General features: G+C 53.0%; 9 protein-coding genes across 9 annotated transcripts; 5 read left to right on the top strand and 4 right to left on the bottom strand.

Annotated features, from left to right (window-relative positions):
* Window positions 1-1,367: 1,367 nt before the first annotated feature.
* On the bottom strand, window positions 1,368-4,234 carry J4E86_000372 (uncharacterized protein; the record flags this gene model as incomplete). The annotated part of the gene is made up of 2 exons (XM_051440946.1): window positions 1,368-2,683; window positions 2,731-4,234. The coding sequence occupies 2 exons, from the start codon at window positions 4,232-4,234 to the stop codon at window positions 1,368-1,370; spliced, it is 2,820 nt and encodes a 939-aa protein (XP_051307117.1).
* Window positions 4,235-4,740: 506 nt separating this feature from the next.
* Window positions 4,741-7,129, top strand: J4E86_000373 (uncharacterized protein; the record flags this gene model as incomplete). Its single annotated transcript, XM_051440947.1, has 2 exons — window positions 4,741-5,881; window positions 5,937-7,129. 2 exons carry the CDS (start codon window positions 4,741-4,743, stop codon window positions 7,127-7,129), a joined length of 2,334 nt encoding a protein of 777 aa, XP_051307118.1.
* A 433-nt stretch (window positions 7,130-7,562) lies between these two features.
* J4E86_000374 (uncharacterized protein) lies at window positions 7,563-8,656 on the bottom strand (the record flags this gene model as incomplete). Its single annotated transcript, XM_051440948.1, has 3 exons — window positions 7,563-8,036; window positions 8,092-8,519; window positions 8,569-8,656. 3 exons carry the CDS (start codon window positions 8,654-8,656, stop codon window positions 7,563-7,565), a joined length of 990 nt encoding a protein of 329 aa, XP_051307119.1.
* An 852-nt stretch (window positions 8,657-9,508) lies between these two features.
* Window positions 9,509-10,830, top strand: J4E86_000375 (uncharacterized protein; the record flags this gene model as incomplete). The annotated part of the gene is made up of 3 exons (XM_051440949.1): window positions 9,509-9,540; window positions 9,687-10,032; window positions 10,111-10,830. 3 exons carry the CDS (start codon window positions 9,509-9,511, stop codon window positions 10,828-10,830), a joined length of 1,098 nt encoding a protein of 365 aa, XP_051307120.1.
* A 103-nt stretch (window positions 10,831-10,933) lies between these two features.
* J4E86_000376 (uncharacterized protein) lies at window positions 10,934-13,711 on the bottom strand (the record flags this gene model as incomplete). Its single annotated transcript, XM_051440950.1, has 5 exons — window positions 10,934-11,671; window positions 11,723-12,285; window positions 12,376-12,517; window positions 12,586-13,266; window positions 13,319-13,711. The coding sequence occupies 5 exons, from the start codon at window positions 13,709-13,711 to the stop codon at window positions 10,934-10,936; spliced, it is 2,517 nt and encodes an 838-aa protein (XP_051307121.1).
* Window positions 13,712-16,456: 2,745 nt separating this feature from the next.
* Window positions 16,457-20,148, bottom strand: J4E86_000377 (uncharacterized protein; the record flags this gene model as incomplete). Its single annotated transcript, XM_051440951.1, has 4 exons — window positions 16,457-16,609; window positions 16,659-16,824; window positions 16,875-19,927; window positions 19,978-20,148. The coding sequence occupies 4 exons, from the start codon at window positions 20,146-20,148 to the stop codon at window positions 16,457-16,459; spliced, it is 3,543 nt and encodes a 1,180-aa protein (XP_051307122.1).
* Window positions 20,149-20,319: 171 nt separating this feature from the next.
* Window positions 20,320-22,048, top strand: J4E86_000378 (uncharacterized protein; the record flags this gene model as incomplete). Its single annotated transcript, XM_051440952.1, has 8 exons — window positions 20,320-20,435; window positions 20,484-20,770; window positions 20,832-20,887; window positions 20,933-21,043; window positions 21,090-21,426; window positions 21,474-21,614; window positions 21,661-21,843; window positions 21,891-22,048. The coding sequence occupies 8 exons, from the start codon at window positions 20,320-20,322 to the stop codon at window positions 22,046-22,048; spliced, it is 1,389 nt and encodes a 462-aa protein (XP_051307123.1).
* An 858-nt stretch (window positions 22,049-22,906) lies between these two features.
* J4E86_000379 (uncharacterized protein) lies at window positions 22,907-23,803 on the top strand (the record flags this gene model as incomplete). The annotated part of the gene is made up of 2 exons (XM_051440953.1): window positions 22,907-23,495; window positions 23,550-23,803. 2 exons carry the CDS (start codon window positions 22,907-22,909, stop codon window positions 23,801-23,803), a joined length of 843 nt encoding a protein of 280 aa, XP_051307124.1.
* A 1,871-nt stretch (window positions 23,804-25,674) lies between these two features.
* Window positions 25,675-26,721, top strand: J4E86_000380 (uncharacterized protein; the record flags this gene model as incomplete). The annotated part of the gene is made up of 1 exon (XM_051440954.1): window positions 25,675-26,721. One exon carries the CDS (start codon window positions 25,675-25,677, stop codon window positions 26,719-26,721), a length of 1,047 nt encoding a protein of 348 aa, XP_051307125.1.
* Window positions 26,722-26,887: the final 166 nt, after the last annotated feature.

The raw sequence follows: 26,887 nt of genomic DNA on the forward strand, positions 1-26,887 counted from the left end.
CGGCGCGCACCCCTCGAGCTGCTAATGTCGCCGTGGAGATGTGCCGCGACGAAGTGTAGAGAGAGTCACGGCGGGCCCGGAGCAGAGGACATGTGTCGGAGCAGGACGAGGTGCAATGGACGCGGCGGGAAGAAGTGGCCGTGACATGCCCCCTAGCCCTAAGCAACCACCTTAACGAGGCTGAGTCCCGCCCACGCTTGTTGAGCGCTGCCGATCGGCTTTACGTCGAGACTCTGCATGCGCCAGACGCGTCGGGTTTAGTATTTGCGAGTCTTCATTCGTGCGCCGCGGTCGCGAACCACTCATGCATCCATATCTACGCCCGTCTTCTCGGCGACGTAGTCACTTGCCGTCGAGCATCGTGAAGTCGCTCAGGCAGATTTCGGGGAAGCGCCACCTGCACTAGCGAAATGATCCAGAATAGTCAGATTGCGCCCTCTTCATTGGCCCCGCGTTTCACCCACGCCTCCAGCATATATCTCCGTCAGACGGATGCGCCTCCGTCTATAATCATCCAGCGCAGCAGCACCGCAGTCGCGCTTACTTGGAGTACACTCTCTGATGTGCATGCGACAGTGGCCCACTCCAAACCCATGCCGCCAAGCAACACCTCTTCTACATCACGGGCATCATACTGAGATCACATATCCCCAGCATCGTCTTATTGAGCGTGAGACGCGCGTTCGTCGAAAAAAGGCGTCCAATGGCATCCTCGTCCCCGGCAGGGGTGTGCGGGCCGCTATTGACTCGAGTACAGTAGCCAGCGCCCAGGAACCACTTTCAAGAACACCGCGCGCAGTCTCAAACGGCCCTCTGCCCGTGAGTAGCATGTGGAAGGTTGCAATGTCTACACAGCATTGTTGCAGCAGTCAGGACCCGAGTTCGTATCTGACCTGACATCTGGGCTGTGTAAACACCGATTACACGCCAAGCTGTCGCCCCGCATAGCCACGGACCCCACGGCAACGCAGGCAGACTTGACGTTGTCGCCTGATGCAACTATTCGCGAATGCCCACTCATACGTTCGACGTGTGCGGCATCGTCTTCCGAGGAAAGAACAGCTTCCTGTTTCTGACACTCGATGCATGGCTAAAACCGTTAGCCTGCATGTGGGCCATCTGAATCAATCGCTGCAGGCGGTACCCACGTGCCTGTCGTCACTGTGCAGCAACCACGCTGTGCAAGGATGTGAAGAACTCGATCATCACAAAACATCCATCCTGCTTTGCTGGTTCCAACGCGCTAGCTTTGTATGATTTTGTTACTGCCCAACATACTGCACATCACACCGTAAAAGGACGGAATGAATGCAGCTTCTTCTGGCTGCTAAAGTACTACTCATTGACACGCAGAGAACGTGTCCTTACTATTGTCCGGTCACACACTCGTCAAATAATTCCTCAACTCCAGATGAGGCCTGCATCAAATCCTGCTTTTCCTGCTCCCAGACTTTCGCTAGTCCGTCCGTCTCGGTAGCCTGCATAATCGCGTCCAGCATAGCGACCGATTCCTGTGTTTGGCTTGTTATTTCCTCGATGTCCTGACTACCGGCCTTCTTTCGCTCTTCTACACACCGAGCCCACAGCAAACATATGCCCATCATGATTGCTCCCCTGTACCCCGGTAGCCTAGGCCACGCATTAAGTAGCACGCTTTGCAGCGCTTTCAGCGCTGAAAGAAGGAGGGGCTTGTGACTAAGTGCGAACGGCTCCTGCAGTATAGCTGAGATCAGAGGCACAAGGTCGCGAAGGTGCTTGACGCAATCAATGCCCATGTGGCCTAATAATACGGGGACGTGTGACATGATCAAGGTGGCCAATTCCGGGTACGACGAGGGTGTAGGGAAATGTGCAAGAGGAGAGAGGACCCCTTCACGCAAAATTTTGTCCAAGAAGCGTTCTCGGGAGGGGCCTTTGCTGGGGTCTGTCGGAAGGAGCTGGGCGAGTGAGATGATAGTAGGGAACACTTCTCTGAAAAGCGTGACAGATTTGTTTTCCGGTGTGATGGAAGGGATGTAGGTGAACATGGGGAACAGAGCCTCAGTAAAGATGTTGTGATACCCAGTGCGCTGCAGGAAGCTTGTGGAACTCTGCACGGCTATCGATGAATTCTTCCCAGCGTCTATCCCGATCTTCTGGTGCAGATTCTCGAGTAACAGACCGAGCATGTGGCATCCTCTCGCTTTCCATTTCATATCAATGTCGTCCATCATCTTCAGTATTGGAGGCATCAGCAAATGCCATTTCCCTTCTATCGTTTTCCGATCGAGTGTGCTGATCGCCCATTCCAGCAGGTCCAAGGCATACTGATTCCCAGTGTCTTTCCAAGGGGCCGGTTGCCGCGAAGCTTCCAGCGCATTCGACGTGGGCTTATTCTGCGGAAAGAGAGGTGGGATGGTAAGCTGAAGAAAGTGATGTGCCAGGCGAAGGGAAAGCTCACTATCAGTTTGTCCGTCCTTAGAAGCCTTTACGGCCTCAATGGCAGCGGTGGGATCAGTTGTGTCGGGATTACGTAGCTGCCAGGCCATAACGACATCGAGGGCGTCCTTCATCCAAGGGCCAGGCTTGGTACCAAGTGCCTTGGCAAGGTCTGTACCTTTGAGAAGAGGTCTGAACGTGTCGACATCAAGAATCTTGAGCTCGGTAACCCGGGCAAGGAAGCTGTCATATGATCGAAGAATTTCTAGAAATAATTAGCAATGTCCAAGTAAGCAAATTGGCAACACTGACCATCTTTTGACACCCGCCCAAGCACAATCTCGTAGACGAGGTTCATAAAGACTTGCGTCCTCCAGCTCGAGCCCCAACGACGGATAGCCATGCCCAAAGTATCCCTGGCAGTGGCATCCTCTGTCGGGTTGATGGTATCCGGTCTCCGAAGTCCCTTGGCGCACCGAGCGACGACGTTGCGAATTTCCTCGCTGTTGCTCAAAGCAGACGCAATGACGTCGCAGATCTTATTTGGGGCCTTGAACCCTTCGCGAGCTACTAGATAAGCAGCGAAGTAAGGTCGCTGTAGTGGCTTCTGATGAGGTATTGTGGGTGCATCCATCCAAGGCATCATGGTTGCGCAAACCCAAGCTAGATACCTCTCGTCCTCGTTTCTCAGCAGGGTATCGGGGATAGCAGCTGGTACATCGGCATTCTTCTCGATGATGGTCTCAACAAAGTTGTATGCTGGCTTGAAGTAGGCTGTATCCGGTTCAGATAGCTCGCGGGTAGGATCTGTGAAGACTGTCCTGTAAAGGCCGAACTGGTCGATCAGCTCTAGAGCCATACGTGGTCTGGGACCCTTCAACATCTTCTCGAGCTCAATTCCGACTCTTTCACGACTGATTTTGATCTTTAAGACGTCTTGTATCTCTGCGTTGCCCATTGCCTTTGCTGTCTCCGGCTCGATCGTGTAATCGAGGCGGCTAGCAAAGCGGATCAGCCGCAGTACCCGGAGCGGATCATCTTTGAAGGTCTGGTAAGGCTCTAGTGGAGTACGGATGATCTTGGAAGCCATGTCTTTGTGTCCCTGTCCAGTAAAGTCTTCGACCTGACAAGTGTGGAGATTGTAGAACATGGCGTTGACGGTAGCGTCGCGCCGCATAGCGTCCTCTTCCGCTGTACCAAATTCCATCTCTGGGTTACGAGAGACTTCGTTATATATCTCTTTCCTCAGATTGACAAGGTCCAAGTCGATACCCATGATCTTGGTAGTTGCGGTCTCGAGGTTCTTTGACTTTTCGGGGTTTGCCTGGATCTTGTGCAGCCCCGGTGCAATCTTCTTCGTCTTGTCGCGTCCGCTGAGGTCGTCGTTTTTGTCGATCAGACCGTGCTTTTCAGCATTGCCTGGTATCTCGAGATACTCTTGCATCTTTAGGCCGAAATGCTCACCAGTCATCTTGTTGATGGCAACGTCGATATCATGACTGCCAACTTCGAGGAGCTTGTCGCGCACCCATCCGCCAGTCCAACGCAATACAATCTTTTCCTTCGCTAGCTCTTCTGGAACCTGCTCACCAGTGACATCGCTGCTTGAGGGTGCTTCGTCTATGTAAGCAGCCACGTCCAGTAGAAGCTGTCTGAGCTTAGATTCGACCTCGGTGAGTTCCAACTGGGCTGATTCGGCATTATCCGTCGACGCCATAGTACCGTAGGGGTGAATAAATTTGGGTGAGGGCCGGCCAATTTTGCGCCGTTTAGCGTTTGGTTGTTGGTCTTCGGATGGTGAGCCGGTCCGGGACATACGAGTTGGCTGTAGAGTGAGAGCAGAGAAGGTTCTGGAGAGCAGAAGCGATCGTGATAGTGGCCGAAGTGTGGGTGCAGGGAAGTCACGTTTGTATAGTAGTGAAATTGTCCGCGTTGAACAGAGGAAGGCTCGACTCATCAACGACATCCATATGAGTCAGAAGGATTGCTGCGATGAGGTTCTAGCTCGCAAAGCGCCGTAAGGACAGACAAGAAGGTTGAAGTATGCGTTGTGTGCTATGTCTGCAGACACATGTGCGACGATAGGGAACGGTTGTGTGCTGATGGAGATGCCGCATTTCGTCCAGTCACAAAGCGCAGCGGCCGCAACCGCGATGATGCACCACCCAACGTCGTCACACTCGCGCAGCTACAAACGGGCGGCTGAGTAAAGGAGCGCTTCACTGCTGCCAAGTCCAGCACACGACAATCAGAATACATGCCGACTGCCTCAGAACTTCCGCGCGCATCCAGAACCCCGCGGGCGCCGCGCCCTAGCCTCTCATGACGCCGCCTCAGGATGCCACGCCGAAACCCCCAAAGTACCCAGCCGATGTGGAGGCGTCGATGATACTGCCCAAACAGCGCGCATCCCCGGCTTCCTCTCTCGCCAGCCTCCCCTACCGCCGCTCCAACCCAAGCCTCTCCAAGCTGTTCGAGTCCACCACGAGCATATCCACGTCGCGCCCCAACTCCGGCGCCGCAACCCCCACCCAGAGCACCGTACAGGGCTCCGTCTTCTCGCCGGGCTCAAGACTGAGTGGGACAGGGACGCCAAACAGCCTGCCGCCGGGAGTATCGGACGAGTACCGCGCGCTTATACAACGGGCGTTTGTGCCATGCGTCGCTGTGCTTGCGGACGCGGAGACGGAAGAGCTGATTCGGGGCAAGGGATTGGAGGGCGGGTTACTACAACTTCTGCGGCCATTCGGGGAGGCAGTGCCCGGAAAGGTCACGATACGAGATAGCAATGGGGCAAGCAAGAGCTGGGAGGACTTTGGTGTGCGCTTCATAGGCGTAGACGATGCATATCCAGACTTGCGCGTGGACACAGGTGGCCAACGGACATCTTCGAGCTCCACACGGCGACCGCGACGGTCAGGAGGCGATGTGTCACAAATCGAAGAGCTAGTCGACCGACATCTGCAGTACTCCGAGTTCAACAAACAATCCCCCGTGTCCGACTACATGAGCAAGGGCGACGCAACAGCCACGCAGACGGACGGCACCGCTTCACCATTTCATACTCTATATCTACGAAGGCTGTTATCAGGGCTACCGGTAGTACCTCACGAAACCTTCTCCCACCCAGTGGCTGGCATAATAGCCATCTCATCACGGAATCCACACCCTATAGAAGAGCTGCGGAGGCTTTACAATCGCCAGCATGACGGCGATCTCCGTTTTCCGCAATGGGTAGAGAACGACTTTTTACGATATTACGTCCTGATACACGATGAGGAGACTGGGGACATCGCCAAGTCCAACCAGACATTCGATTCGATGAAACGACATTTTGGTCTGCACTGCCACTTACTGCGACTGAAGAGTCAGCAATGCATAGCTTCAGACGATGACAGCGTACGTTTGCCGACGTGCGAATGGATGTCTGCAGGAGAAGAGCTAGCAGAGATTCAGAGGCGAGGTAATTCTGACAGTGTAAACCTAATATTAACCTTGCGTGCTGACTATGCAAATAGAAACCACGGACGACATAACAGACCCGACACCCTACTTTCCCGATTCCGACATCAGTAGCTTGCGTACCTTCATCCGTGAACTAGTCACACAGTCCATAATACCCAATATGGAGCGCAGCGTCTCAACCTGGAACGAGCAGATCCTGTCCCGACGCCGCGGTCTGTCTGGCCGCTTCATGTCTCTATCAAAACGTTGGACACCCTTTGGCGGCTCAAGAACCTCCTCATCATCCTCGACTGCATCAGGGAACTCCAACTACGACAGCCTACAGGGATTCTACCGTCCCGACGCCCCCGAAGCCATCATGCGACGGCTAGCAGATTATTGCTTTATGCTGCGCGATTGGAAACTGGCATTGAGCACTTACGATATTCTAAGGACAGACTTTCAAAACGACAAAGCATGGCGGCATTACGCTGGTGCTGCTGAAATGGCCGCTTTGTCGGCTCTCATGGCACCCACACCATTGTCCTCCAAATCTCGCGCTGAAAACATCGATGCGTGGATAGAAGCTGCATCGTACTCGTATACCGACCGCCAGCGCAGCGCAGCGCCGTACTATGCTCTCCGCACCCTCGCCCTCAGCTTCGAGCTCCTGCGCCTCCGTGGCTCCTCGGCCGCAGACGACGCCGCACGCTGGGCAACCCGCATTTTAGAAACAGGTCTTGTGGGCTCGATAGGCCACGCCCTCATTACAGAACGCATCTCAGCTTGCTATGCTGTGCGCACTGGCGTCGGCATGTACAAACTAGGAAGCCGACGTCGGAAAGCAGCGCTTTGGGCTGTGCTTGCCAGCGAGAACTGGTACAGACTGGACAAGTCGCAACAAGCGGAACGCGCCCTCGACACAGCGCTCAGGCTATACAACACCCAAGCTGAGAACGCCGATGGAGGAGCCGTTAGACTACCGTTTGAGGACATGCAGCGATTTGTGGATGAGTTGAGACAGCAGATCATGGGCTTGAGGCTGGCAAATCAGGGTTACGGTAGTGAGCATGGAGAGGGCGATGAGGACGGTAGGCAAAGTCCGGAGGTGGAAGAGGAAGCTGAGACGTTGGATAAGAGCCCGCGGTTGCATAGGAAGAGCTTAATTGGGGTTCAGGTGCCACCTGTTGATATAGTGGGGCCTCTAAGTCCAGCGCTTGAGAGACCGAAGGGCGAGGTGGACGCCAAGGGTGAGGGATTTGAATAGACGGTAGATATGCATAATGCTCATAACGATCAAGACGTACTCATCGATAGCTTCACGCATGCTGAACATCACACACACAAATCAAGCAAAGACAAGTCAACAGCAGTAATGGTTTCTCATTTCTAGGTTCAGTCATATCCCAAGAGATGAGCCATCATCATCCATGTGGAAACGCAAGCGTAACCCCCAAACGCCAAAGCCAGTGAACAGAGCGCGGCCCAAGCACTTTGGCACCCGTCAGTCATGCTGGCATATGCAACGATGTGTAACAGACAGCCCCTGCCAATGCTCGTATGCTATGCAAAGAAGGAAAAGGAAAATAACCCGGGAATAATAAGCGCCCAATGTTATGCTGGGGTATCATCATCAGCGTCATCAATGTGAACCGTGAATCGGTGTCCGTCGTCGTAAGGCCATGATGCTACCAAGCCTACTAGGCGGTAGCAGCGGGTGTGGTCTCTGCCACAGCAACACTCTTGGGTGCTGCGGGAGCCGTCTTCTTGGGCTCTGATGGGGTTTGTGTGGAAGGTGGTGCGGGCGTAGGTGCGCGAGAGGTCGTGCAGGATGGAGTAGGGGAGGAGGTATCTGAGGTGCGAAGACCGCGGAGCTTGATGGTGAGCTTAACCTTCACGGGCTCTGGTTGAGGAATTTCAGTGTTGGACCGCTGCGACGCTGCGAATCCGTTTGATTCATCTGACGAGCTCTCGGTGCCCTCTGGTGTAGAGTCGGAGTCGAAGAGCGGCAGAGGCGAGCGGCGCTTTCGTGAGCGGCGGCGCTGGTCATCATCGTCACCGTCGACACTAGGGCTAGGTCGCTTCTTGGAGATGACCTGGGGTACGATGTTGACGTCAGGGGGGCCGCTGTGAGGTCCGGCGATATTGCGGACGGAAGAGTAATGCTCCCAAGTCTAATTGGCACGTCAGTACTGTGCCAGCGGGGTAGGCAGTGGTGGCATGACTTACGTGATAGGCAATGTGAAGTGTCTGGCGGCTATCCTGAGCAGCCAGGCCCTCGTTCGACGTGTAGCATGTGCGGGGCGAGAAGAGGTAGGTGTAGTCAGCCTGCCAGAGGCGGACATTGACGTTGAGGGCAGAGGCAAATGCTGAGACTTCCATGTTGTCGGCCCACTCGCCGGGCTGGCCCATCTTCTCGACATGCTCTTCAAACTGCTGTTGCAGCTGCTCGTCGGTGTAGCAAGTGGTGTCAAGGCGGTTGGCGGCAGCTGCTGCAGTCTTGCGCTTGGGGTTCCGTCGCACCGTGTTGCAGGCCATGTACTGGCGGTAGAAGTCGGCGCTGTCCTTCATGTGCTCTATGGTGGTGGTGCGCAGCACCTCGTGCATATCTTGGTTGCCGTAAAGCTGGTCAGACAGGGCGTTGAAGAGGCAGTTGCCTTGGGCAAAGTCAGCCTTGAACATGGAATATGGGGTAATTAAGCTCACCATCGCCGCGGATCTGGCTGGCATACAGGGCATTGGCCTCGAGTATGGGGAATTCAGGCGAGTTGGCCCGCTGTCTTCGGGTAGCCATATTGGCGGTGGTGTATCAAGCGTGCGTGTTGGACAGGAGAAGTCGGTGTAATGCAAAGAGGAAGGCACAGGAGTGGGGTGACGGGGTCATGGATGAGGGTTGAGCTTAGGTGCGACAGTTGCTATTGTAGAGAGGGCTGGGCCGGCCACGCCAAGTTGGTGAAGGTCGTGGCCGGTGAACGTGAATGATGAATATCTTTGTGACGCGCCCGAACTCTTGAGGCTCTCGAAGGGACACGGCGACAGGGATGGCTCAGCTTGGCGGGTCGCAGGAACAACGATCTCCGCCCCGAGTCAGGACAGCTCGCGCTCAGGAGCCTGGAGAAGTACAATCAGACGTCAGCCAACCAGACACCGGGACAGCGCCTTCTTGTACTTTTCAAACGACAGAAACTAAAGCTCCAGATGGTACGGAAAAATCTTCGGCCTACATACCTCGGAGCCTGCAATGATGTCACGGACCACAGAGCTCCCCCAGCTAGCCGATGGGGCAGGCCCGACTGTTTTTCGCGATATATCGGCGGTGAAGGGCAAAAAGCGCGTGCAAGTGGGCGAGAACCGAGTTTGCTCAATAATCTGGACAATAGCACAAAAGTGAAGGGGGCCGGGGCCAGCGTTATAATAGCTTTAGAATAGCAAGCAGGCCAGTTGGTCAGTAAACAAAGCTCGCATGTGCGCACGCGTTTTGTCTCGTGTGCGGGAAGGAGCCAATAGGCGAGCCGGGGATACAAGGCATGACCCCGCCATCCTCATCAGGCTCCGCATCCACGGCGATAGCAAGTCCTGTTCAGTCACCCCACGGCATATCACGGGTGCGTCAAGGCAGCCATCGCTCTGACTCTGAGCTGCCACCATGGCCAACCAGAAGAATGTCGTCGTTGTCGGGTAAGCTCGCCTATCAATGCTGTCATGATATTTTGTGTTGCCCCTCCACGTCCCGTAGTAATATGTACTCATCCTCGCCTATGACTCTCCAACATGTCTAATCCGTCTTGGGCGGCAACCTCAAGACCGCACTAACACCACCCCAGAGCAGGCGTCATCGGCCTCTCCACAGCCCTCGTGCTCTCCAAGCACAAGGACCTCAGCATTACCGTCGTAGCCAAGCACATGCCCGGCGACTACGACATAGAATATGCATCACCCTGGGCTGGAGCAAACTACTTTCCTGTCGGCAAGCCAGGTTCCAATCTGCAAAGGTTCGAGAAAGCTACCTGGAGTGAGCTCGATCGAATCTGTCGTGAAATACCCGAAGCAGGCATCCACTACCAGGCGACGAGGGTCTATGGGCGGGAGAAAGATGCAGGCACCGCTACAGGGCAGTGGTTTGAAGAGCTGACCAAAGAAGACGCATGGTTCAAGGACGTTGTGCCGAATGTATGTAGAGCCTATCCCAACTCGGTGTCCATACACTCACCTACGTTGCTTGCGTGAAGCCATGCTGATGCTTCTTAGTTCCGCGTACTGTCCAAATCTGAACTCCCAGAAGGCTGTGACAGGGGCACGGAGTTTACTTCAGTATGCATAAACACTGCTGTATATCTTCCCTGGATCGTGGGACAGTGCGTGAAGACTGGTGTGACCATCAAGCGCGGTATCCTCTCCCATATCTCTGAAGCAGGCAGCTTCCATACCTCGGGGCATGCAAATGCCGTCGTGAACTGTACTGGTCTTCTAGCCTCCACACTCGGAGGCGTCATGGACCGTAACGTTTACCCTGGACGTGGTCAAATTGTTCTAGTGCGGAACGAGCCTGGTGTCATGGTCACAGTAAGCGGAACCGACGATGGCAGTGAAGAGGCTACGTATATTATGCAGCGCGCAGTCGGTGGTGGGACAATCCTCGGAGGCTGTCTACAACACCACTCTTGGGAATCGCAACCTGACCCCAACCTCGCACAGCGCATCATGCAACGCTCCATCGACCTGTGTCCTTCGCTAGTACCGAAGACTGGAAAGGTGACCGAGCTGAGTGTCATTAGACATGGTGTTGGTCTGCGCCCTATGAGGACTGGAGGTCCAAGGGTCGAGAGAGAGAAGATTGATGGAGTTGAAGTAGTGCATAGCTACGGACATGCTGGCTATGGATATCAAAGCGGATGGGGAAGTGCGTGGGAAGCAGAGAAGCAAGTCCTGGACATCTTGGATGGAGACAGGATAAAAGCGAGACTGTAAACGTGCCCACAGAGCCTAGATTTGGCCGGCCATGATAACGGATAGTAAGAGACAGCTATCGAAAGGACGGGCTATAGTAAGACTGTCCCCGTCAAACTCCTACTCACCTGAACTTCCTTGGTTTCTTCGACCCAACGACGTTCAAGACTGTCTTACTTCTCCGGAGATGACCTGGTCCCAGAGGCCGTGTATCTGCAATCTCGCCATCGTCTACCTTTTCCACGTCTTTTGGCTTTCGTTTCCATGCACGTCGCCCGCGCGATAGCTTCTCTGATCCCCACATAGCATCGCCCATCGCGCGTACCTTAGCCCACATGTACGTTCCATGATATGCGATCATCAAGGAGAGTCCTCCAATCAGCGTTGTGGCAGGAATGGCAATGACCCAAAAGAGAGCTTGCGAGCTGCTCATGTCTCTTATATCTGTAGTGTTCGTGCCGAATACGGAAGAGATGAAAGAAAGAGGAAGAAACACGATTGTCACTAGAGTAAATACCCTGATGGCTTTCGAGTTGCTTTCTTCTGAGACTTCAACGTTGTGGCGGAGCACCTCCTTAATCTTATCGAACGACGCCCGTATTTGTTTTATTCCTGTAAGGGTTGCCCCCATACCAACAGGATCATCAAATATGTGTGTCATGAGGGGAAATGCGATGTCTTTGTAGGCTCTGTAGCACTCTTTGGTCGCGATGCGATAGCTCCAGGGATAGATGACGTCGTAGCAATCATTGATCATGCGGCGTTGTTGAGCACATATGGAGGCTACCATCTCGAATTCCTCTTCCAAGAGGTACAGTTCTCGAAGGGCAAGCTTCGACGGCCGCCGGTTAGCTTTGTATTGCTATGTCTTGTTAGGGTGTAGTTCTCTGGCTGAGGTAAAAGGTGCACATACCATGACCGAAAGATTCTCTCTGTACAAGTCAGGCACAGATAGATTCTGCGATATTGTTCTTGACCAAAGATGGATGAGACATATGAACAGAGTAACCTTAGGAGTACTGCGGAAGTTTTGCACCGCTCCCCTATGGCTGCCGGTATGCGCCATGATCATTAGCTCTTTACGCGCTGATGAAAGCGCGGTAGAAGCTGCTGAGCCAAAGTAGGAAAGCAAACTCATATGAGTTTTGAGTTCGTTCCGTGAAATAGAAGGCATCGTATCGGCTTTGTCGAAATTGTGCATTTCTCGGACACTATACCCGCAGGTATCGATCGTCTGGAGAATCTTCTCTGCTGCTTTCACAAGCGACAGCGGTAGGAGGTATTCGCTCGGCTTTTCGTCTCTCTCATTTGCGACACTGTTGCGAATATCAATTGCTTTAGAGCGCAACGCCTCAATACGCAGTGCCAGGGCACTGAGATACTCGAAGATGAGATCGTTTTTCTCCTCCACATTAGCCAGCTGAGACGACATAACCCAATGAGATAGCTGTGTCCGGGAGTAATGTGAAGGTTGATCTGTTTTGCTAATGTGGTCGCGTCGCAGATGTTCGAAAGCTTCATCCGCGTTCGAATAATACCTCGCCCGCTCACAAATGTCACACTGACCTATGGGAGAAGGCAGGACAGAAATCTTGTGTAGCTTCGCATATTCTTTGTGAGGAAGTTCACGGATTGCGTAAGTCGATTCTAAGCCCAACTTCTCCCGATCTTGTAACATAGAGCTCCTGATGCTCATGAAAGCAACGATCTGCGGAGATTGTGTAAGTAGCATTTCATAGTGTACGGCCCTCTGACGCGTTCAGAAAGATTAATTACCTTGATGATGTACCTGAGCACACCCCAGCATCTGCGCAAGAGCTGATGGTCGTAGTACTTTGGTACAAATTGGTCCATAACCTCCATAGTAGATTGGAAAATGCGTTGTGTGTGTTTGTACATCAGAGCTGTCTGCCATTGTGTGACCCTTCTCGCCGTGACATAGGTCTCACCTTCTGCATCGATTTGAACATCACCTGACATGTCGCTGTTGGCAATGCCGGTGCCCGAAACAAGTACCTGGATCAGGCCATTTGTGTCGTCCATTACAGTTAGCTCGTTGCAATCGGTGGTGCCTTTAACGACTCTGGTAGAGGCCTCGTAACAGGACACTAGTGATGCCGAGACATCTTCTAAGGAGGAATCTTCGACATCGGTGAAGGGCGCACCTGATTGATACAAGTGTACGAATGGATGCGCAGAGTCGATTGGTAATCTTGCTACATCCGTTCGCGTCCTGGTCAGCTCCTGTTCAATAGCAAAGAGAGTAAGCTGTATGTAGATACTCTCATCGTTATTCTGCTCTGCTGCGTCTTCTGTTGTTTGCCAGGCAAGAAACGGTGGAACACGAAGACCAGTATTAAGTCTTGTAAACTTGGGACTTGGAGAAACCTCTCGTGTTCGATACGTCTTGGCTGTGCGATCTTTGCCCCCCGAGCTTTTACGTGAAGCTCCACTATTCTATTGCAGTCAGCGCTGACACAGCTAAGCGTTTCGATCAACAAGTGCTTACACGGTCAGATCGAACAGTGTCCATGGGCGGACGTTGCTCTTGCCGCTCTTGTGTTTGAGCGCGCGATCGCTCTTCCCGCTCGCTTTCGGAATGTGCGTTCAGATGACGTTCGCGTGTGTGATCAAACATGGGCACTAACTCATCTCTTGTCATATGTGGGAAGATGATCCAGTAGTTGGGATCGTATGTCATGCTTGAATCGGACATTGAAATGAAACAAAGTGGCCTCGTCGAGCTGACTCGTAGGTACTCTTGTATAGTTAGATAGGGGTTGGTCTTCCCCTTCCGTTGTTGTCTCATTCCCTTGTTTGACGATAGCTTCAATAAGGTCTGGAAGAGAGTCAGCTTTGGCGAGTCGACCACGAAGCTCAGGTCCCAGTTGCTTCTGAACATCGCGGTTGACCTGGTCAGTGTTTTGTTTTAATGCAGTAGCAACTTCTTCGCTTATCAGCCCTTTGAGATCTTTGACCTGTAGTCACACGAGTGCCCTTCGGTCCCCATGGTTCTCTTCGGCTTTGAGACGTCTCTCTTCTTCTTGTGTCATTTCTAGATCATCCTGTAGCTACGGATCTGATCCAATGAGCTCCTCCTCCTTTATGCCTTCTTCCAATGGTCTCGAGAGATCTTGCGTGGTAACGAACGACTCTGTTCGACTTTGTGGAACGACAGTTCTGGCTTTTATTCCGGGTCTCACGCCATCTTCACTGTCTGATATCGCATTTCGTATCGCTCCTAATGTCGCCTCTTCCTCTCCAGACTCGAAATGATCTCGCTCGTGGGTTGAGTGAGATGATAACGACAACGAACTCTGAGCATCTTCCTTTGTGTATTCTCGCGTATCGTAGACATCAGCCGTAAGTTCGAAAGGGCTGGGAAGCTTTTCGTTGTCTTCTACGTCAATGCTGTTTGGTAAACAAGATTCCTTTGGACTGTGGGACGACCCGACTGGATCATAATTCGACGACGCATTACCGACTCCCTCCGCGCACGATGAAGCCTCATCAGAAGTTTTATTGCTGCCAACAACGGACCCATCCAGACTCCTGCTAATATGAACAGCGTTTTCGCTCTCATATGTAATGGCCCTGGCGACATGAAGGCCGTCATATGCGAAAGACGGCCTAATCATACGTGTTGGACGGCGGAATATGACCGGTTTCGGACCAGCAATACTGTTGCTGCGATCCATGAGTAAGCTGGGGTCATTCACCATGTAGCCCTGCCTTGCTAAACTCTCACTCGGTCCAACAAAGTAACTGGCTTGGCGACCTTGCTCGGCATCGTTGCTGTATATAAATCAGCAGTAGGCCAAGAATGAATCCGTCCGGCCAGTAGTCGCTTACAGAGGTCGCCTTACGATAAGCGCCTGAGTCTCGTTATCGTCTGTGGAGTCACAATCAGAGCGCAGATTACCGTACTCAATCGTTCTTGGTTCACTACGCAAACCATCGACCGAAGAGATAGCCCGGCTCGCGAATTTCCGGCTGAGGCGCAGAACAATCATTGCAGATCGTTCGCATTTCATGACGTGTGGCCATTGATCTGCCTCCAATGCTGCTTCGTCTGACCCAACATGTATGACATAGTCTTTATTATCTCTTTCGCTGCCATCGAGACACTTACTCTCGATATTACGACAAAGTGCGACGTATGTTGAGCACAGCTTGAGTGGGAGGTATGCGACTTGTCCGTAAAAATCGGTAACATGAACCAGACTTGGTCCGTCTGCAACAAGGTAGTTCTCAGAGATGAACTCGACACCGTCTTCGAAGAGCTCCTGAAGAGCACTTGGTCCGCAGGTGATAATCAGGTGGGACTGTACGACCATAGACCAAAATTGAGGAACTCGCAGACAGTCTCCCTTTCTCACATGCTTAAATTTTCGAAACACTTGTTCGTCATCCCGACCCTGCGCGCCTTCTTGCGGGTATCTATACTGGAACAATCCTCTATCACACCATCCGGCATCATGTCAGTGCATCGTTTCGCATATACAGCCAATGGAAGTTATACACTTACCGGGTTTCGTGTAGTGATGTATCTTTTGATGCACGAGAGGGATTGAGCGCACTGATGTCAAAGTACGGGAAAGAAACAAAGATAGCAGATATGTCAGGTTTATCGGATCGTGCATGATCGATTCCGTCGCATCGCAGAACAGTGTCCGATCGTATATAGCTGCCGTGGGGGGTTCGCTCTTCGAATTCATCTTTTATGTGCCTCAAAAGATATCCCACGACCGGAGTCGCGTCTTCGTCATAGTCGAGCACAAAGTTGAGTGTGGCGCTCTTTTATAATTGTTAGATTGGCATCAGTAATCTTGGGGTAGAACTTGTACCTCAAACGCCTCGAAGCTTATACAGTCAGTCTGAATGTGTCTGCATATCGTCAGTAAGTGCCAAGAATTGGAAGAATTGACTCACAGCCAGCGCTCAGGTGTCGCATCCTTCGTCCCAAGGATATCCCGTTCTGACCTAGTGATGATCCGAAGCCGCTGAGCTCCTCCATCAGCTGGCGGGTAGACCATTGATGCCGCGACAGCGAATTTGTGATGATTATGCATCGGGGCCGCTTGAAAACGTGTCGTTGCTCTTCTTGCGGCCAGAACGCTTTGGTCCAATCCGTCATTGTCCAGCCTGATCTTGATGATCTTTTCATCATCGTCTGGGCTGTAGCTCAAACCATCTGCGTCTTGCGCCATGGTATCGGCTTGTTGTGGATGACAAATAACTTTCGGTGTCAGAATTGGAGTCAGAGGCGTAGGTAGACTCAGGATGGTGATAGAGGAGGGAATGCGCGTTGACACAAGCGCCCGTCCATCTGTGCCACCGAACACTAAGCGGCCCCCAGCCCCCACCTTCGCAGCAGGGTATAGCGCCCTGCAACGCCTCTATAGTACATAAGAATTGCAGGGTATAGCGTCAGACTTTGATAGGCCAATGGTTAAATGCCCATGGTCATTCGCGCCACTCGTCACAGCTGGAAGACAGGGGCGATTATCGTACTCCGTGTAAGGGGCAATCAAGGACATAAGACGTTCCAGCTTGAGTAATGGACCAAAAAAACAGATTCAAGATGAAAGGCATAGAAATTGCGTTAAAGACCAAGAGTCGTATGTTAATCCCAGGTAACATGTACTCAGCATGGCGGTTGAGCCGCTGTTGTCGCGAAGCATGTCTTGATCTCATCTACGGCTGGCTTCAGACTCTTCGATGGTAATGTCCAGTCGTGACGCTTCAACCCTCCTTCGTGAGCCAAGTACCAGAGAGTCTCCGCTGTTGTGATGCGTACCTAGACATCATTAACGTAAGCCAGCGACAATAGATTGTCTTATGCATACCTTCGGGAACGGATGTAACAGCATGCTCACAGCTTTGGCTAGCGTATCGCTCCTGGTCATTGGGATGACACCTAAGCCCCGATACACATCCAGCGCGAGGTGAAGCTTTTGCATATGCGTGGACTTGAAGTGTGCTTTTTGCGTATATGAAAGAAGTGATCGGAAACTAAGACGATTAGCGCATGCGCATATGGAACACCAAGAGAGAGCTCTTACTTGAAAGACGTCGACTGAAGACGCTGCATGATCTGCATGTCAAACAAGAAGGCGATGACCTCTAGTAGCGGAAGCAAAACTCTGTCGTTGGTGATGTTGTTCTTCAGGAGTGTCAGGACGCAGTTTGCAAAGTCAACCAAGGCAAACTGCGTAACGTCGGATGTATCTTCGTCTTGTAGCATATCGACAAAGTCTAACAAAGCTGCTCGTGAGTTCTGCACCACAGATTCGGAGCCCATCCCCGCGGAGCTGACAAAACCAACACAGATAGCTTCCCTGATCGCGGGGGTTTTGGTTTTTTGTAATGACATCAGTGCATTCAGGAAGTAGGTCCGAGAGGAGACCTCGTCTGTGGTCGCGGCGCCAGCTTCTCTCAGCTGGAGGACTTGAGCGGCGTTCATGCGCATCTTATCAAGCTTTTCGAGAGATAGTCGAACGATGTCGGCGTAGATATCGTACTCGCGTTCATTGCGTTTCTCGGTGAGAATTCCATTTGCCCAAGCCAAGCGAACGGTATTCAAGGCCTCGAGTCGGACGAGTGACCCAACATCTCCCCGTTCTGTAATGGTATAGTCGTTAAGTGCAATGTGCAAGGCGCTCGCAATCTGGTCTTCTTCGTCGGCAGCAAGCTGAGTTGATTCAGGGTTCTTGCTCCCAAGCAAACAACGCAAAGCACGTAATGCCACCGTTCGGGCCTCGATAGCCACAGCTGATGTGCACCTGAACGTAAGCACCTTTACAATGCGCCGCTGGAGGACGTCCCTTTCAGTGTCGGATGCCAGGCTGTCCAAGCTGCCATGCGCAGCTCCCAGAGCGATCGCATGTCCGGAACATCGCGACCCATTGTACGATGCTTCGTTCTCCAAACGAAGCAGCCATGACATAACGACGCCAAATGTGTCAGACCCCGGTAACCTAGGTAATAATGAGACTATTGCAGGGATTGCGGCAGCAATAGCATCGAGGACTGACTCCTCATGACGCGCGAGACAAAGGTCCAATACATTACAAACCTGTGCCACAGGTAGGCTTCGGGGCCAGAGCTTGCTGGCAGTTCCATTGGTGAGTCTCGAGATTGCCCCGATGAATGTACATACTGATGATGCGGTGAACTGGGGTCGCAATGCCGGCGAAGTGAATGCCTTGTCCTCAAGATCTAATTCTCGTGAGAATAACGTCCAAAGGGCCATCAAGGACGCACATGAATTTTCGGGCGCTTGGTCCACATGCATAGCTACTGCCGTGTCAACGAGGGTCGCAAGAGCAGTCACTAAACCTTGACGCTCTTCAACCTCGCGAGGTCGCAACGCCGTAAGCTTGCCGCGGACCTGATCAGACATCTTCTGCACTACCGCAGGAGACCGAGCCTTGGAAAGAGACCCGATGGCCCCAGCTGCAAATAGACGTGAGTCTGAATCTAACGAGCCGGTTCCTCTCCAATCTAAAAGACCACCGAAGAGGGCCTCCCAGTACAGAGATTGTAGTTCTCCAGCCTTGATCGCCACGTCGCACATTGCGCGCTGGCGGAGCCCGACAGCGTGGAAGTCGACTATCTGTACGAGCGATATGCCCTCTTCTATTGTATTGGGGTGGCGACCTATAAGTTCTTGAAGCGCAGCAGATGAGCCTCTTCTGATGTTGCCTGCTGGATCGAGACAAGCAGCAACTACCAATTCGATTGCCAACACTTGAGGCACGTGTAATGATCTGAGGTGCTCGGAAGCTCTTATTGTCGCGGTTTCGACCGCAAGGAGGTCAGTGGTGGGGTAGCGGCGAGAGAGCGCCCAAATGCCGAAGCAAGCTGCATCGCGTACGTTCGTACCGATGGACCCTCCAGTAGGCGACCGTTGTTCAAAGCCGAGGGAAAGTAGGAGAGCGTTGAGAACGTCCGCCAAATGACTGGTAGAGATTGCTTTGCGATAGAGAAGCTGAGCCAGCGTCAAAGTCAAACCGTGCCATCGGAGTGGGTTCACGCTGTTCAAATTGCGCTTGGACCCCTGCCAGTAGATGTTCTCTGTGAGCGAGCCAAGTATTGCTTCGACAACCTCGCTGGCCATCTCCGCGTCCAATTTGAGAGTGATGATGCTGAGCGCCTTGCTAGCACCGTATCTGACTGGTGTGTCACCATCCGCGAGTGCTTCAAGGAGAAATTCGATGACTTCTTCCAATACCACGGTTGAATCGAGTCCAGGAAGGGTTGACGTCGCCTGTAGGCAATGCAAAACGACATTGCGCAAGCTTTTCACAACTAGCTTTCGAGCCACAGCTGATGACTTGACAAAAGCGAGACTCTGCTGATCCAGTATCTTTCTGCAGGATAGGTATATGGCAGCGAGGAAAGGGCCAAGCTCCTCATTCGTAGCGGAGGCCAATAGCCCTGACAGGAATGAGAGAACTCCGAGACACTGATGTATGTCGGTCTTCTCTTCGGATATGTCTGTGAAAAAAGACAAGGACCATTGGACCATGGCATCCAGTAAACCTAGCTTTTGCATATCTGGTCGCACGCATGTCCTCACTAGGAGACTTGCAGCGGCGCTTCTTTCCTTTGTTGGGGATTGAAGTCCTGACATGCAAAGAGAAATTACCCGAAGAGTGACACCAGGAAGTTCATCCGGGAGCTTCAGCCCAAGAGCTACAGGTGTTTCTGCAGAAACTTGCAACCCAGACATGGACTCCAGGGGAAAGGGCGCGAGTAGTAACTGTGAGAGCCATAATAGCAGCACATAGCGCTGTATCCAGGGACGAGCTGTGTCCTGCAGTAGGGCATCGGTATTTTCAGATTTAACAACTCCAGTCGCTTCTAACTCGCCCAAGATCGCTTCGAGATGACGTGGTTCGTTATTGAAGAAGCCTTTGACGACCTTTTCGCCTCGGACTTTACAGAACGTGTTCAAGACGGAGCATACGGCGTATGTAAGAGTCACAAATCCTGGTTTCGGTCCTTCTGTGGCGCTCGCCGATATTGCTTCTAAATAGGCGGCGACGAGTGGAGGTATGAAGGTTTTGAGGTGGGTGTCTAGAATCTGGGGGTCCTCCTGGAATGGCTCTATCTGGGAAAGGTCAGACAGCCATTGAGAACAGTGATTAATAGGGTTCATACCAAGCCGCATGCCTTGTACATGTCTGCTGTTCGGACATGTTGGCGGACGGGACCAAGGGCAGAGCCATGCTGCCGTTTCCGCAGTAGTCGCGGTAGCAGCCTCTCGAAGTCAGACAGAAGCGATGCAGATGCTCGCTGTAATTTCAGGTCGTCGTCCTCTCCGGCGCTCATCATGGAGTAAGGTGGAGTTGTGACGCACTTTGCAGGCGACAATGGGTGCCTTGTTCGCCGAGTCAGTTCTGGCAGGCACGACGCGTGATTCTGAGTCAACCCCGCGACGCGCTTTCGATACTTCTTCCACCATCACCACTGCGACGACTACGTCAGCCACGACAACGCACAATGGCGGGAGAAGACTACAACGACTTTCTCGTTGCACGGGTGATTACCGAGCAGAGGCCTGTCACCTACAGGCTGCTCAGTAGAGCGACCAGCACCAATGTCAACACAGCGAAACGGTTCGTGCAGCTCTTGCCAGCATCTGAATGCCGGCTCACATGATACAGGATGCTCTTCGAATTCCAAAGGAACCAGAACGCGCGGAAACCCAAGTCGGTCCACGCCACCTACCTCGTGACTGGCACACCTAAGCGAACCGTGAAACCCAATGGTGCCCCCCGTCAGAAGCGCGAGGACGCCGACATGCGCAGCTCGCCCTTTATGAGCTCCATGCCCGAACGAGAAGAGCCCGAAGACTCTGATTACGCTAGCGACTCCGATGACGAAGATACACCCGCACCTGAAGGTGTCAAAGAGACAAAGATTGTATTGGTAGGAGAGGAAGCCTTGGAAAGTACGATTGGCATATGCTATTGGCAGGACCCAGCTGACGGCTTCACTAGAGACTCGGTCAGAGTTTGAAGATGGATCCACGGCTCACATTTACAGTGTGGAGCCCGGCCCGCTCAAGGTACGAGATCCTGGGAGGCTTCAGGTCCAATACTAAGGCATATAGGCTGTCGGCGTACTGTCTTTGTGCAATCATGAGGTCGTAACAGAGTACGCAGACGAAGATCCTCTAGAGCGGTGGAGAACATATGGTTCCATTCAAAACGAACACATCAAGGTACGCGCATGGCTACAGCTCCACGGGCGCGCTAACATCATTGTAGCGAAGAACTGCAAAGTATGCTCCTCCTACTGCTACATCGAAGCCCGCTGCGAAGACCATCACGAAGCCTGCCGGGAAGGGCTCTTTCGCTTTCGCGACGAAGGAAAAAGAGACGTCCGCGTCTACGAGAAGAGGCAGCGCGTCCGAAGATAATACATCCGGTCGCTCGACGCCACAGCCCTCGGCGGGGTCTACTACACTGAAAAGGAGCGATTCGAAGTCCGGGGCGAAGAAAGACAAAGCGACAAGCGACCTATTCAAGTCCTTTGCAAAGGCTAAACCGAAGGCGAAAGAAGCGGAAAAGTCACAAGAGTCCACACCAGCGCCGGTTGAGGATGGTACGTATACAAACAGTCTTTTCTGGTTATACAACTAATTTCGCTAGAACCAATGGAAGGCATGTCTGAGGATGAAGGTGATCCCGATGATGAGCCCGAGATCAAGATCGATGAGGAGAAAATCGAGGCAGCCCGCAAAGTCCGAGAGGAGCGAGCCGAACGATTGCGCAAGATGATGGAAGATGACGGTAAGTCTTTCGAGCTGGATATGATCGCAGCGTCTGACGTGTGTAGATGAGGAAATGCCGGATGCACCAGCCACAGCAGAATCTCAGCCTGAAGCTCCTTCAACAGCGGCGACGGATACCACAGAGCCAACCGAGGGCGAAGCTACCGTCACAGTGGAGAACGGTCGCAGACGCGGCCGGAGACGAGTGATGAAAAAGAAAAAGGTCAAGGACGAGGACGGCTATCTTGGTAAGTAGCCAGTGCACTCTGATTGCCCTCCCACTGACTGTGCATAGTGACCAAGGAAGAGGCTGTCTGGGAGTCCTTCTCAGAAGAAGAAACTGCACCAAAGAAGGCTAAGCCAGCGCCAGCCAAGCCAACGAGCTCGGCAAAAGCGAAAAATGCTGGCAAGAAAGGCCAGGGAAGCATAGCCAGTTTCTTCAAGAAGGCCTGAGAGATCTACGCATGTGAACAAGAGGAACAGCGTTACTACAGCTCCAACCAAACAAAGCAATATTCGAGCATAGTGTACAAGTCATTCGAGTCACAACCGTGTATGTGTTGACCAATATATCGCTCGTATCCACCAAATGTTTCGTCCATCTCGCAAGAGCAGATTGTCCTACCACTTGAGCAGTAAACTCCAGCCGGTTTGACGAAGCGACGTTGACCAGGTCGCCGACTTGTGTTGCCCCAGACGCCTACTGTACCATGTTGTACACAGATCTTGACTTGTTGAGCGGTGTCTGGGTATCGTGATGCTGTGTGACATGATTAGCATGTGCTCGAGTGCAATCCTTCCTATAGACAAGCATACTAAGCTTGGGTACAGATCCAGCTGGTGCCACTTTCAAAACTGGAGCTTGGATGAGTTTCTATTGCAAAGGTGAGAAATCGGAACTCCCCATCTTCTGGGTTCGCGTTGTCGCTTATGACGGGCGCGGTCTTATTCGGATACCCCGCAACCCCACAGGAGCGATGATTTGCCAGTATACAGCTCTGTCGTACACGGTGTGCTCTCAATGTTCACGGATACCATCATTCTTAGTTACTTTTCTACAAAATACATGTCGAAGAGCCGCACAGGTACTTGCACTAGGCTAGACACAGGCTACTGACCTCATTGAATCTGCACGATTGCGCAGGTACCGATCTAGGTGATGACGACATCATTCTCCGACACATCAAATAGTCTGTAGCTTCAGAGCTCAATTGACTTCCATCATCACGACTAACACAGTATCATCTACTCATTACAGCCATCATAGCTTCACGCACAGCATCCCGCCGCCTTTCGCGCTTCCTACGCACCATGTCTACCACCGCACCCTCAGCATCGGCCCTCCCGCCTGCGCCATGGAAGTCCCTGTTCAGCGAGCATATCTCAAAGATGAAATCGCCTGAATTCGTATTGGGAACGCTCGATGCAGCCCCCAAGGGCTCGCCTACACCCTTCGTGCCCCGCGTGCGATACTGCATCCACCGCGGTTTCTGGGCCGAGCTTCCGGAGAACAAGCACAACGATGCAGAGCGCAATCCTCAGGTCTACCAGAGCGATTGCCCAACATTCACAACGGATGTTCGCATGGAGAAGGTCGGACAGATATTCGCGACGAGTGCGGGGCACGCTGAGAGCAGCGAACAGGTGCAGGGCAGTGGTGGTGGAGGCCCTGTAGAGGCTGTGTACTGGAACGCTGATACCGGTACACAATGGCGGATCAAGGGAAGGGCTTTCATCATTGCACCCGATATTGAGGGCGATGACGAGAGCAGTGGTGTAAGGACTGTCAAAAGCGAGCTGGGAAAGAGGATGAGGATCGTCGATGAGGGCAAGGAAGGCGACTTCAGCTGGAAAAGGGAGCTGACTGGTTTCTTTGGTAACCAGAGTCCTGGCATCAAAGGTAAAAATGGCCGCTGTCTACTGTACTTTGCAAATCGCTAATAAATCATCTCAGGCTCATTCAAGAACCCTCCACCCGGCCAGCCAACCTCCAAACCATTTGACGACAAGAACCTTGCCCTTGGCTCAAAGGTCGACGATTTGCAAGACCCCGTGGCACGCAAGAATTTCCGCCTTGTGGTGATTGTGCCAGACTCAGTGGAGCAGACGGATCTCAGCGACCCAGCAAAGGCACGGAGATTTAGATACACATTCGACGAGAGCGCAAGGGCCAACGCTGGATGGAGGACTGAGGAGCTCTGGCCGTAAGGGCGCTGTCCAACGGCACGCATGAATATGGTTTCGAAAGAGTTCTAGTATTTCGAATGTTCGAAACAATACCACGAGTTCCCAGGCATTATTCGGTGCCTTGATCGGGCCGAGCGTATGTTGTGCTGTGTAACTCGTTTGTCACAGAGACCGTGGACCCTTGCTGGATGCACATGGGTGGTTCCGATGCAGTCTTCCCCAAAATGTGGCTCAGGTCGGCGACCACGACCATGGCCCTTGTTGATTTGAATAGTCGCCTACAGATGGCAAATTTGTTGAGCACGGTTTAGCATTGCCGGGTAAGAGGAGCTGCTTTTAATTGCGTAGGGCAACATACACAGGCAAGATGTTTTTCTTCCTCCTATACGGAGATGAAACCTGGGCAAGAGATTTGTTCATCGCAAGTCGTCGGGCTGATGACATCAAAAAGCAGACGTGCGAAACGAAACGCGTGTTGAGCAGGCCCCTTACCCGCATGACAAGGGTGCGCTATTTCAGTCGCCAGGTTGCCTGAAGGAGTAATCGATGCGGTGCGTAGTTGTCAACTGCCTGGGATCAACCTAGGCGGCCAATCTAAATAATGATGTGTGCGTTAACGTTCAGGCGCACAGCTGTTTGTGTGGTAAGCTTCAACGGTTAGCAGTCCAACGGTATTGGGTACGCATTTCAACAGGTCAGGTGCGCGCACCCGCCTTCCTAGCCGGGCATCGTTCGCGAGCACAAGCAGGTCGGTCACTGGACTGTGCACAGCAAGTCATCATCTTACACAGGACCAAGATCGTGGACGTGTCTGCGTCATGTGCGTGGACACTTTGGGAAGAACGGATGAGTACGGACGACGATACGGACATGTGGGATGCTCGTTGCGACTACCGCATTTGGTAGGCAATTCGCAAAGTTGCAAAGAAGCCAAAGGGCACCCTGTTTTCGTTTCGGCTGAGGCGCTGCGGCACGGGTATAGGACGCGCCGCCATCGTGCTTACTGGAGGTAATAGCCGCCGGGCGGAACTCATATGCGCGCTATCGCCAAGGTCGATGGATGGGGGTGAGCTGGCACCGTTAGACGGGCGGCGGGTGTGCTCCGAGATGGATGTTTCGCGCTGTCATCGCAACTGGAGGAGATCATGTGCATGCGAGCCAGTCTATCAAGCGGTGCCCCTGCCGGCTAGTATATTGCGACAGGTGAGGTGTGTAGGTGCGTTATCGTGAAGCCATGCGAAACACGGTGACAGTGGGATCGATCTTGTACGGCGTCGGCCATGTGGCCGCGCAACGACGACACACGCGGGCGCGCAAGGGGTGAGGCAATTGAATCTTGTAATCAGGCGACTCGTCTGCAATAAGGCCGAGCGCCCTGTTCGATCACCGCCAAGGGTCGACGAACCGTTGCTGCGGTACCCCATACCTCTTGCAAGCGGAGTATCCTCCCTGCACCTTGCACCCGCGCCCATGCAAGGCCGTCTCGTTGCTTTCTGGCTGCCCCCTCTTTCTTCTTGATGCAATGCACCGCCGTGGCCTTGTACCACCATCGTCCCACTCGCATGCCGGCAGACACGACTCCGTTGGGTCTGTGAGTCTGGCCCCGTTGATCGCATCTCGTAGCAGACGCACTCCCTGCCCGTCAGCCGTCTCTCCCCATAAGTAATCGCTGATCGTCTGCCACTATTTCTCCGCCCAACACTGCACACGTACCCCGACCACGCCCTTTCTGCTCCCCTAATCCACATCCACCGCCTCACTGCTCGCTGGTCGACACTCACGTCAACTTCGTCGCCGTCGTTGCTCTATGCAATAACCCGTCTGCATCCGTCCCTGCCACCACCACCACTCGTGCCGCTTAACCCCGAATCCCCGATCAATCCTCGCCCACCATGTCCGACATTGAGAAGTCGTTCGTGTTCCTCCAGGACAACCTGCCGCAATGGCTGCAGGACATTGCCAGCATCCAAGAGAAGGTCACGGCCATGCAGGCCGATAATACGAAAGTGCCCGTATCACAGTCGCCGTTCGGGAAGCGGACCGACTCCACCGCGTCCATACGACCAGCACTAGACGCCATCGCAGAGGACGCAGCGCCTTCGAACGCAACACCTCCAGACGCCGTCACAAGTCGCAAACGAAAGTCACATTCCGTCTCGTCCGGCCACGAACCTGGCACTGCCCGCCATCGCCCTCGAACCATGGTGGTTGTCGACTACGATGGAGACATGCAGAAGTCGTTTGAACTGCTCGTGCGGGCAATAGGGACCGGACGCAACATGTTACGTAAGGCCAAGATGGAGGCCAGAATGAATGAGATGGCCACCCAGGCAGAGTCAAGCGCAGAGGAGGACGACATGGACGACGACGACGAAGAGATCGACCTATCCAAAATCAACTACCGAGCCCGCATGTCATCATTACGCGCAAGATCGGCGGCGAGGAGAAGCGGCAGACTGGGTGTCACCAGTGGTGTAGAGACACCTGTCGTGCTGTTCGATACCTCGGACAAAACATTAGAGCAAGCCCAAGAGCTGTGCGAGAAGTCGGCGCATCTCACCTTACGTGACGGCGACTGCAGAACAGAGCTGGAAGGAGTGCGAAAGAACTTTGAGACTGTGTTGGAGACGGCAAAGATGGAGGTGGAGAAATGCAACGCACGCAAGGCACAACATCCACCTGAATTACAGGCGCACGAGACCTCCGACACATCCGTGTCTTCCCTAGAGCCCGAGATGACATACCGGAAAGACACTTCGCAATCAGTACCACCACCACCCGAACTCGATGCTCAACCCAAGACCACATTGGCAACACAGCCTGTGACTACCCCACAACCACTGAAGATCGTCGACATTGAGGTTGATGACGAGGACGATGATGACGACTTCGTACTGCCGCCTGTACGGCTAACTTCGCGACTGAATCGTCGAGGCTGATCTTCTTGGTTCCATCCTTTTGTCATTTACTTTCATGCGTTCAAGCGATTTCCATCTCAGCCATTCCTCTCATCACGGCGTTTCGAATGCATTGCGGGTGCATGTGTCTGTTTTCATGCATCATGTTGGGGACGAAAATGGAGGGCAAGGGCTTATATCCACATGC

The sequence above is a fragment of the Alternaria arbusti genome (genome assembly GCF_024043155.1).
Source record: "Alternaria arbusti strain BMP 1465 chromosome Unknown scaffold_1, whole genome shotgun sequence".
NCBI lineage: Eukaryota > Fungi > Ascomycota > Dothideomycetes > Pleosporales > Pleosporaceae > Alternaria > Alternaria arbusti.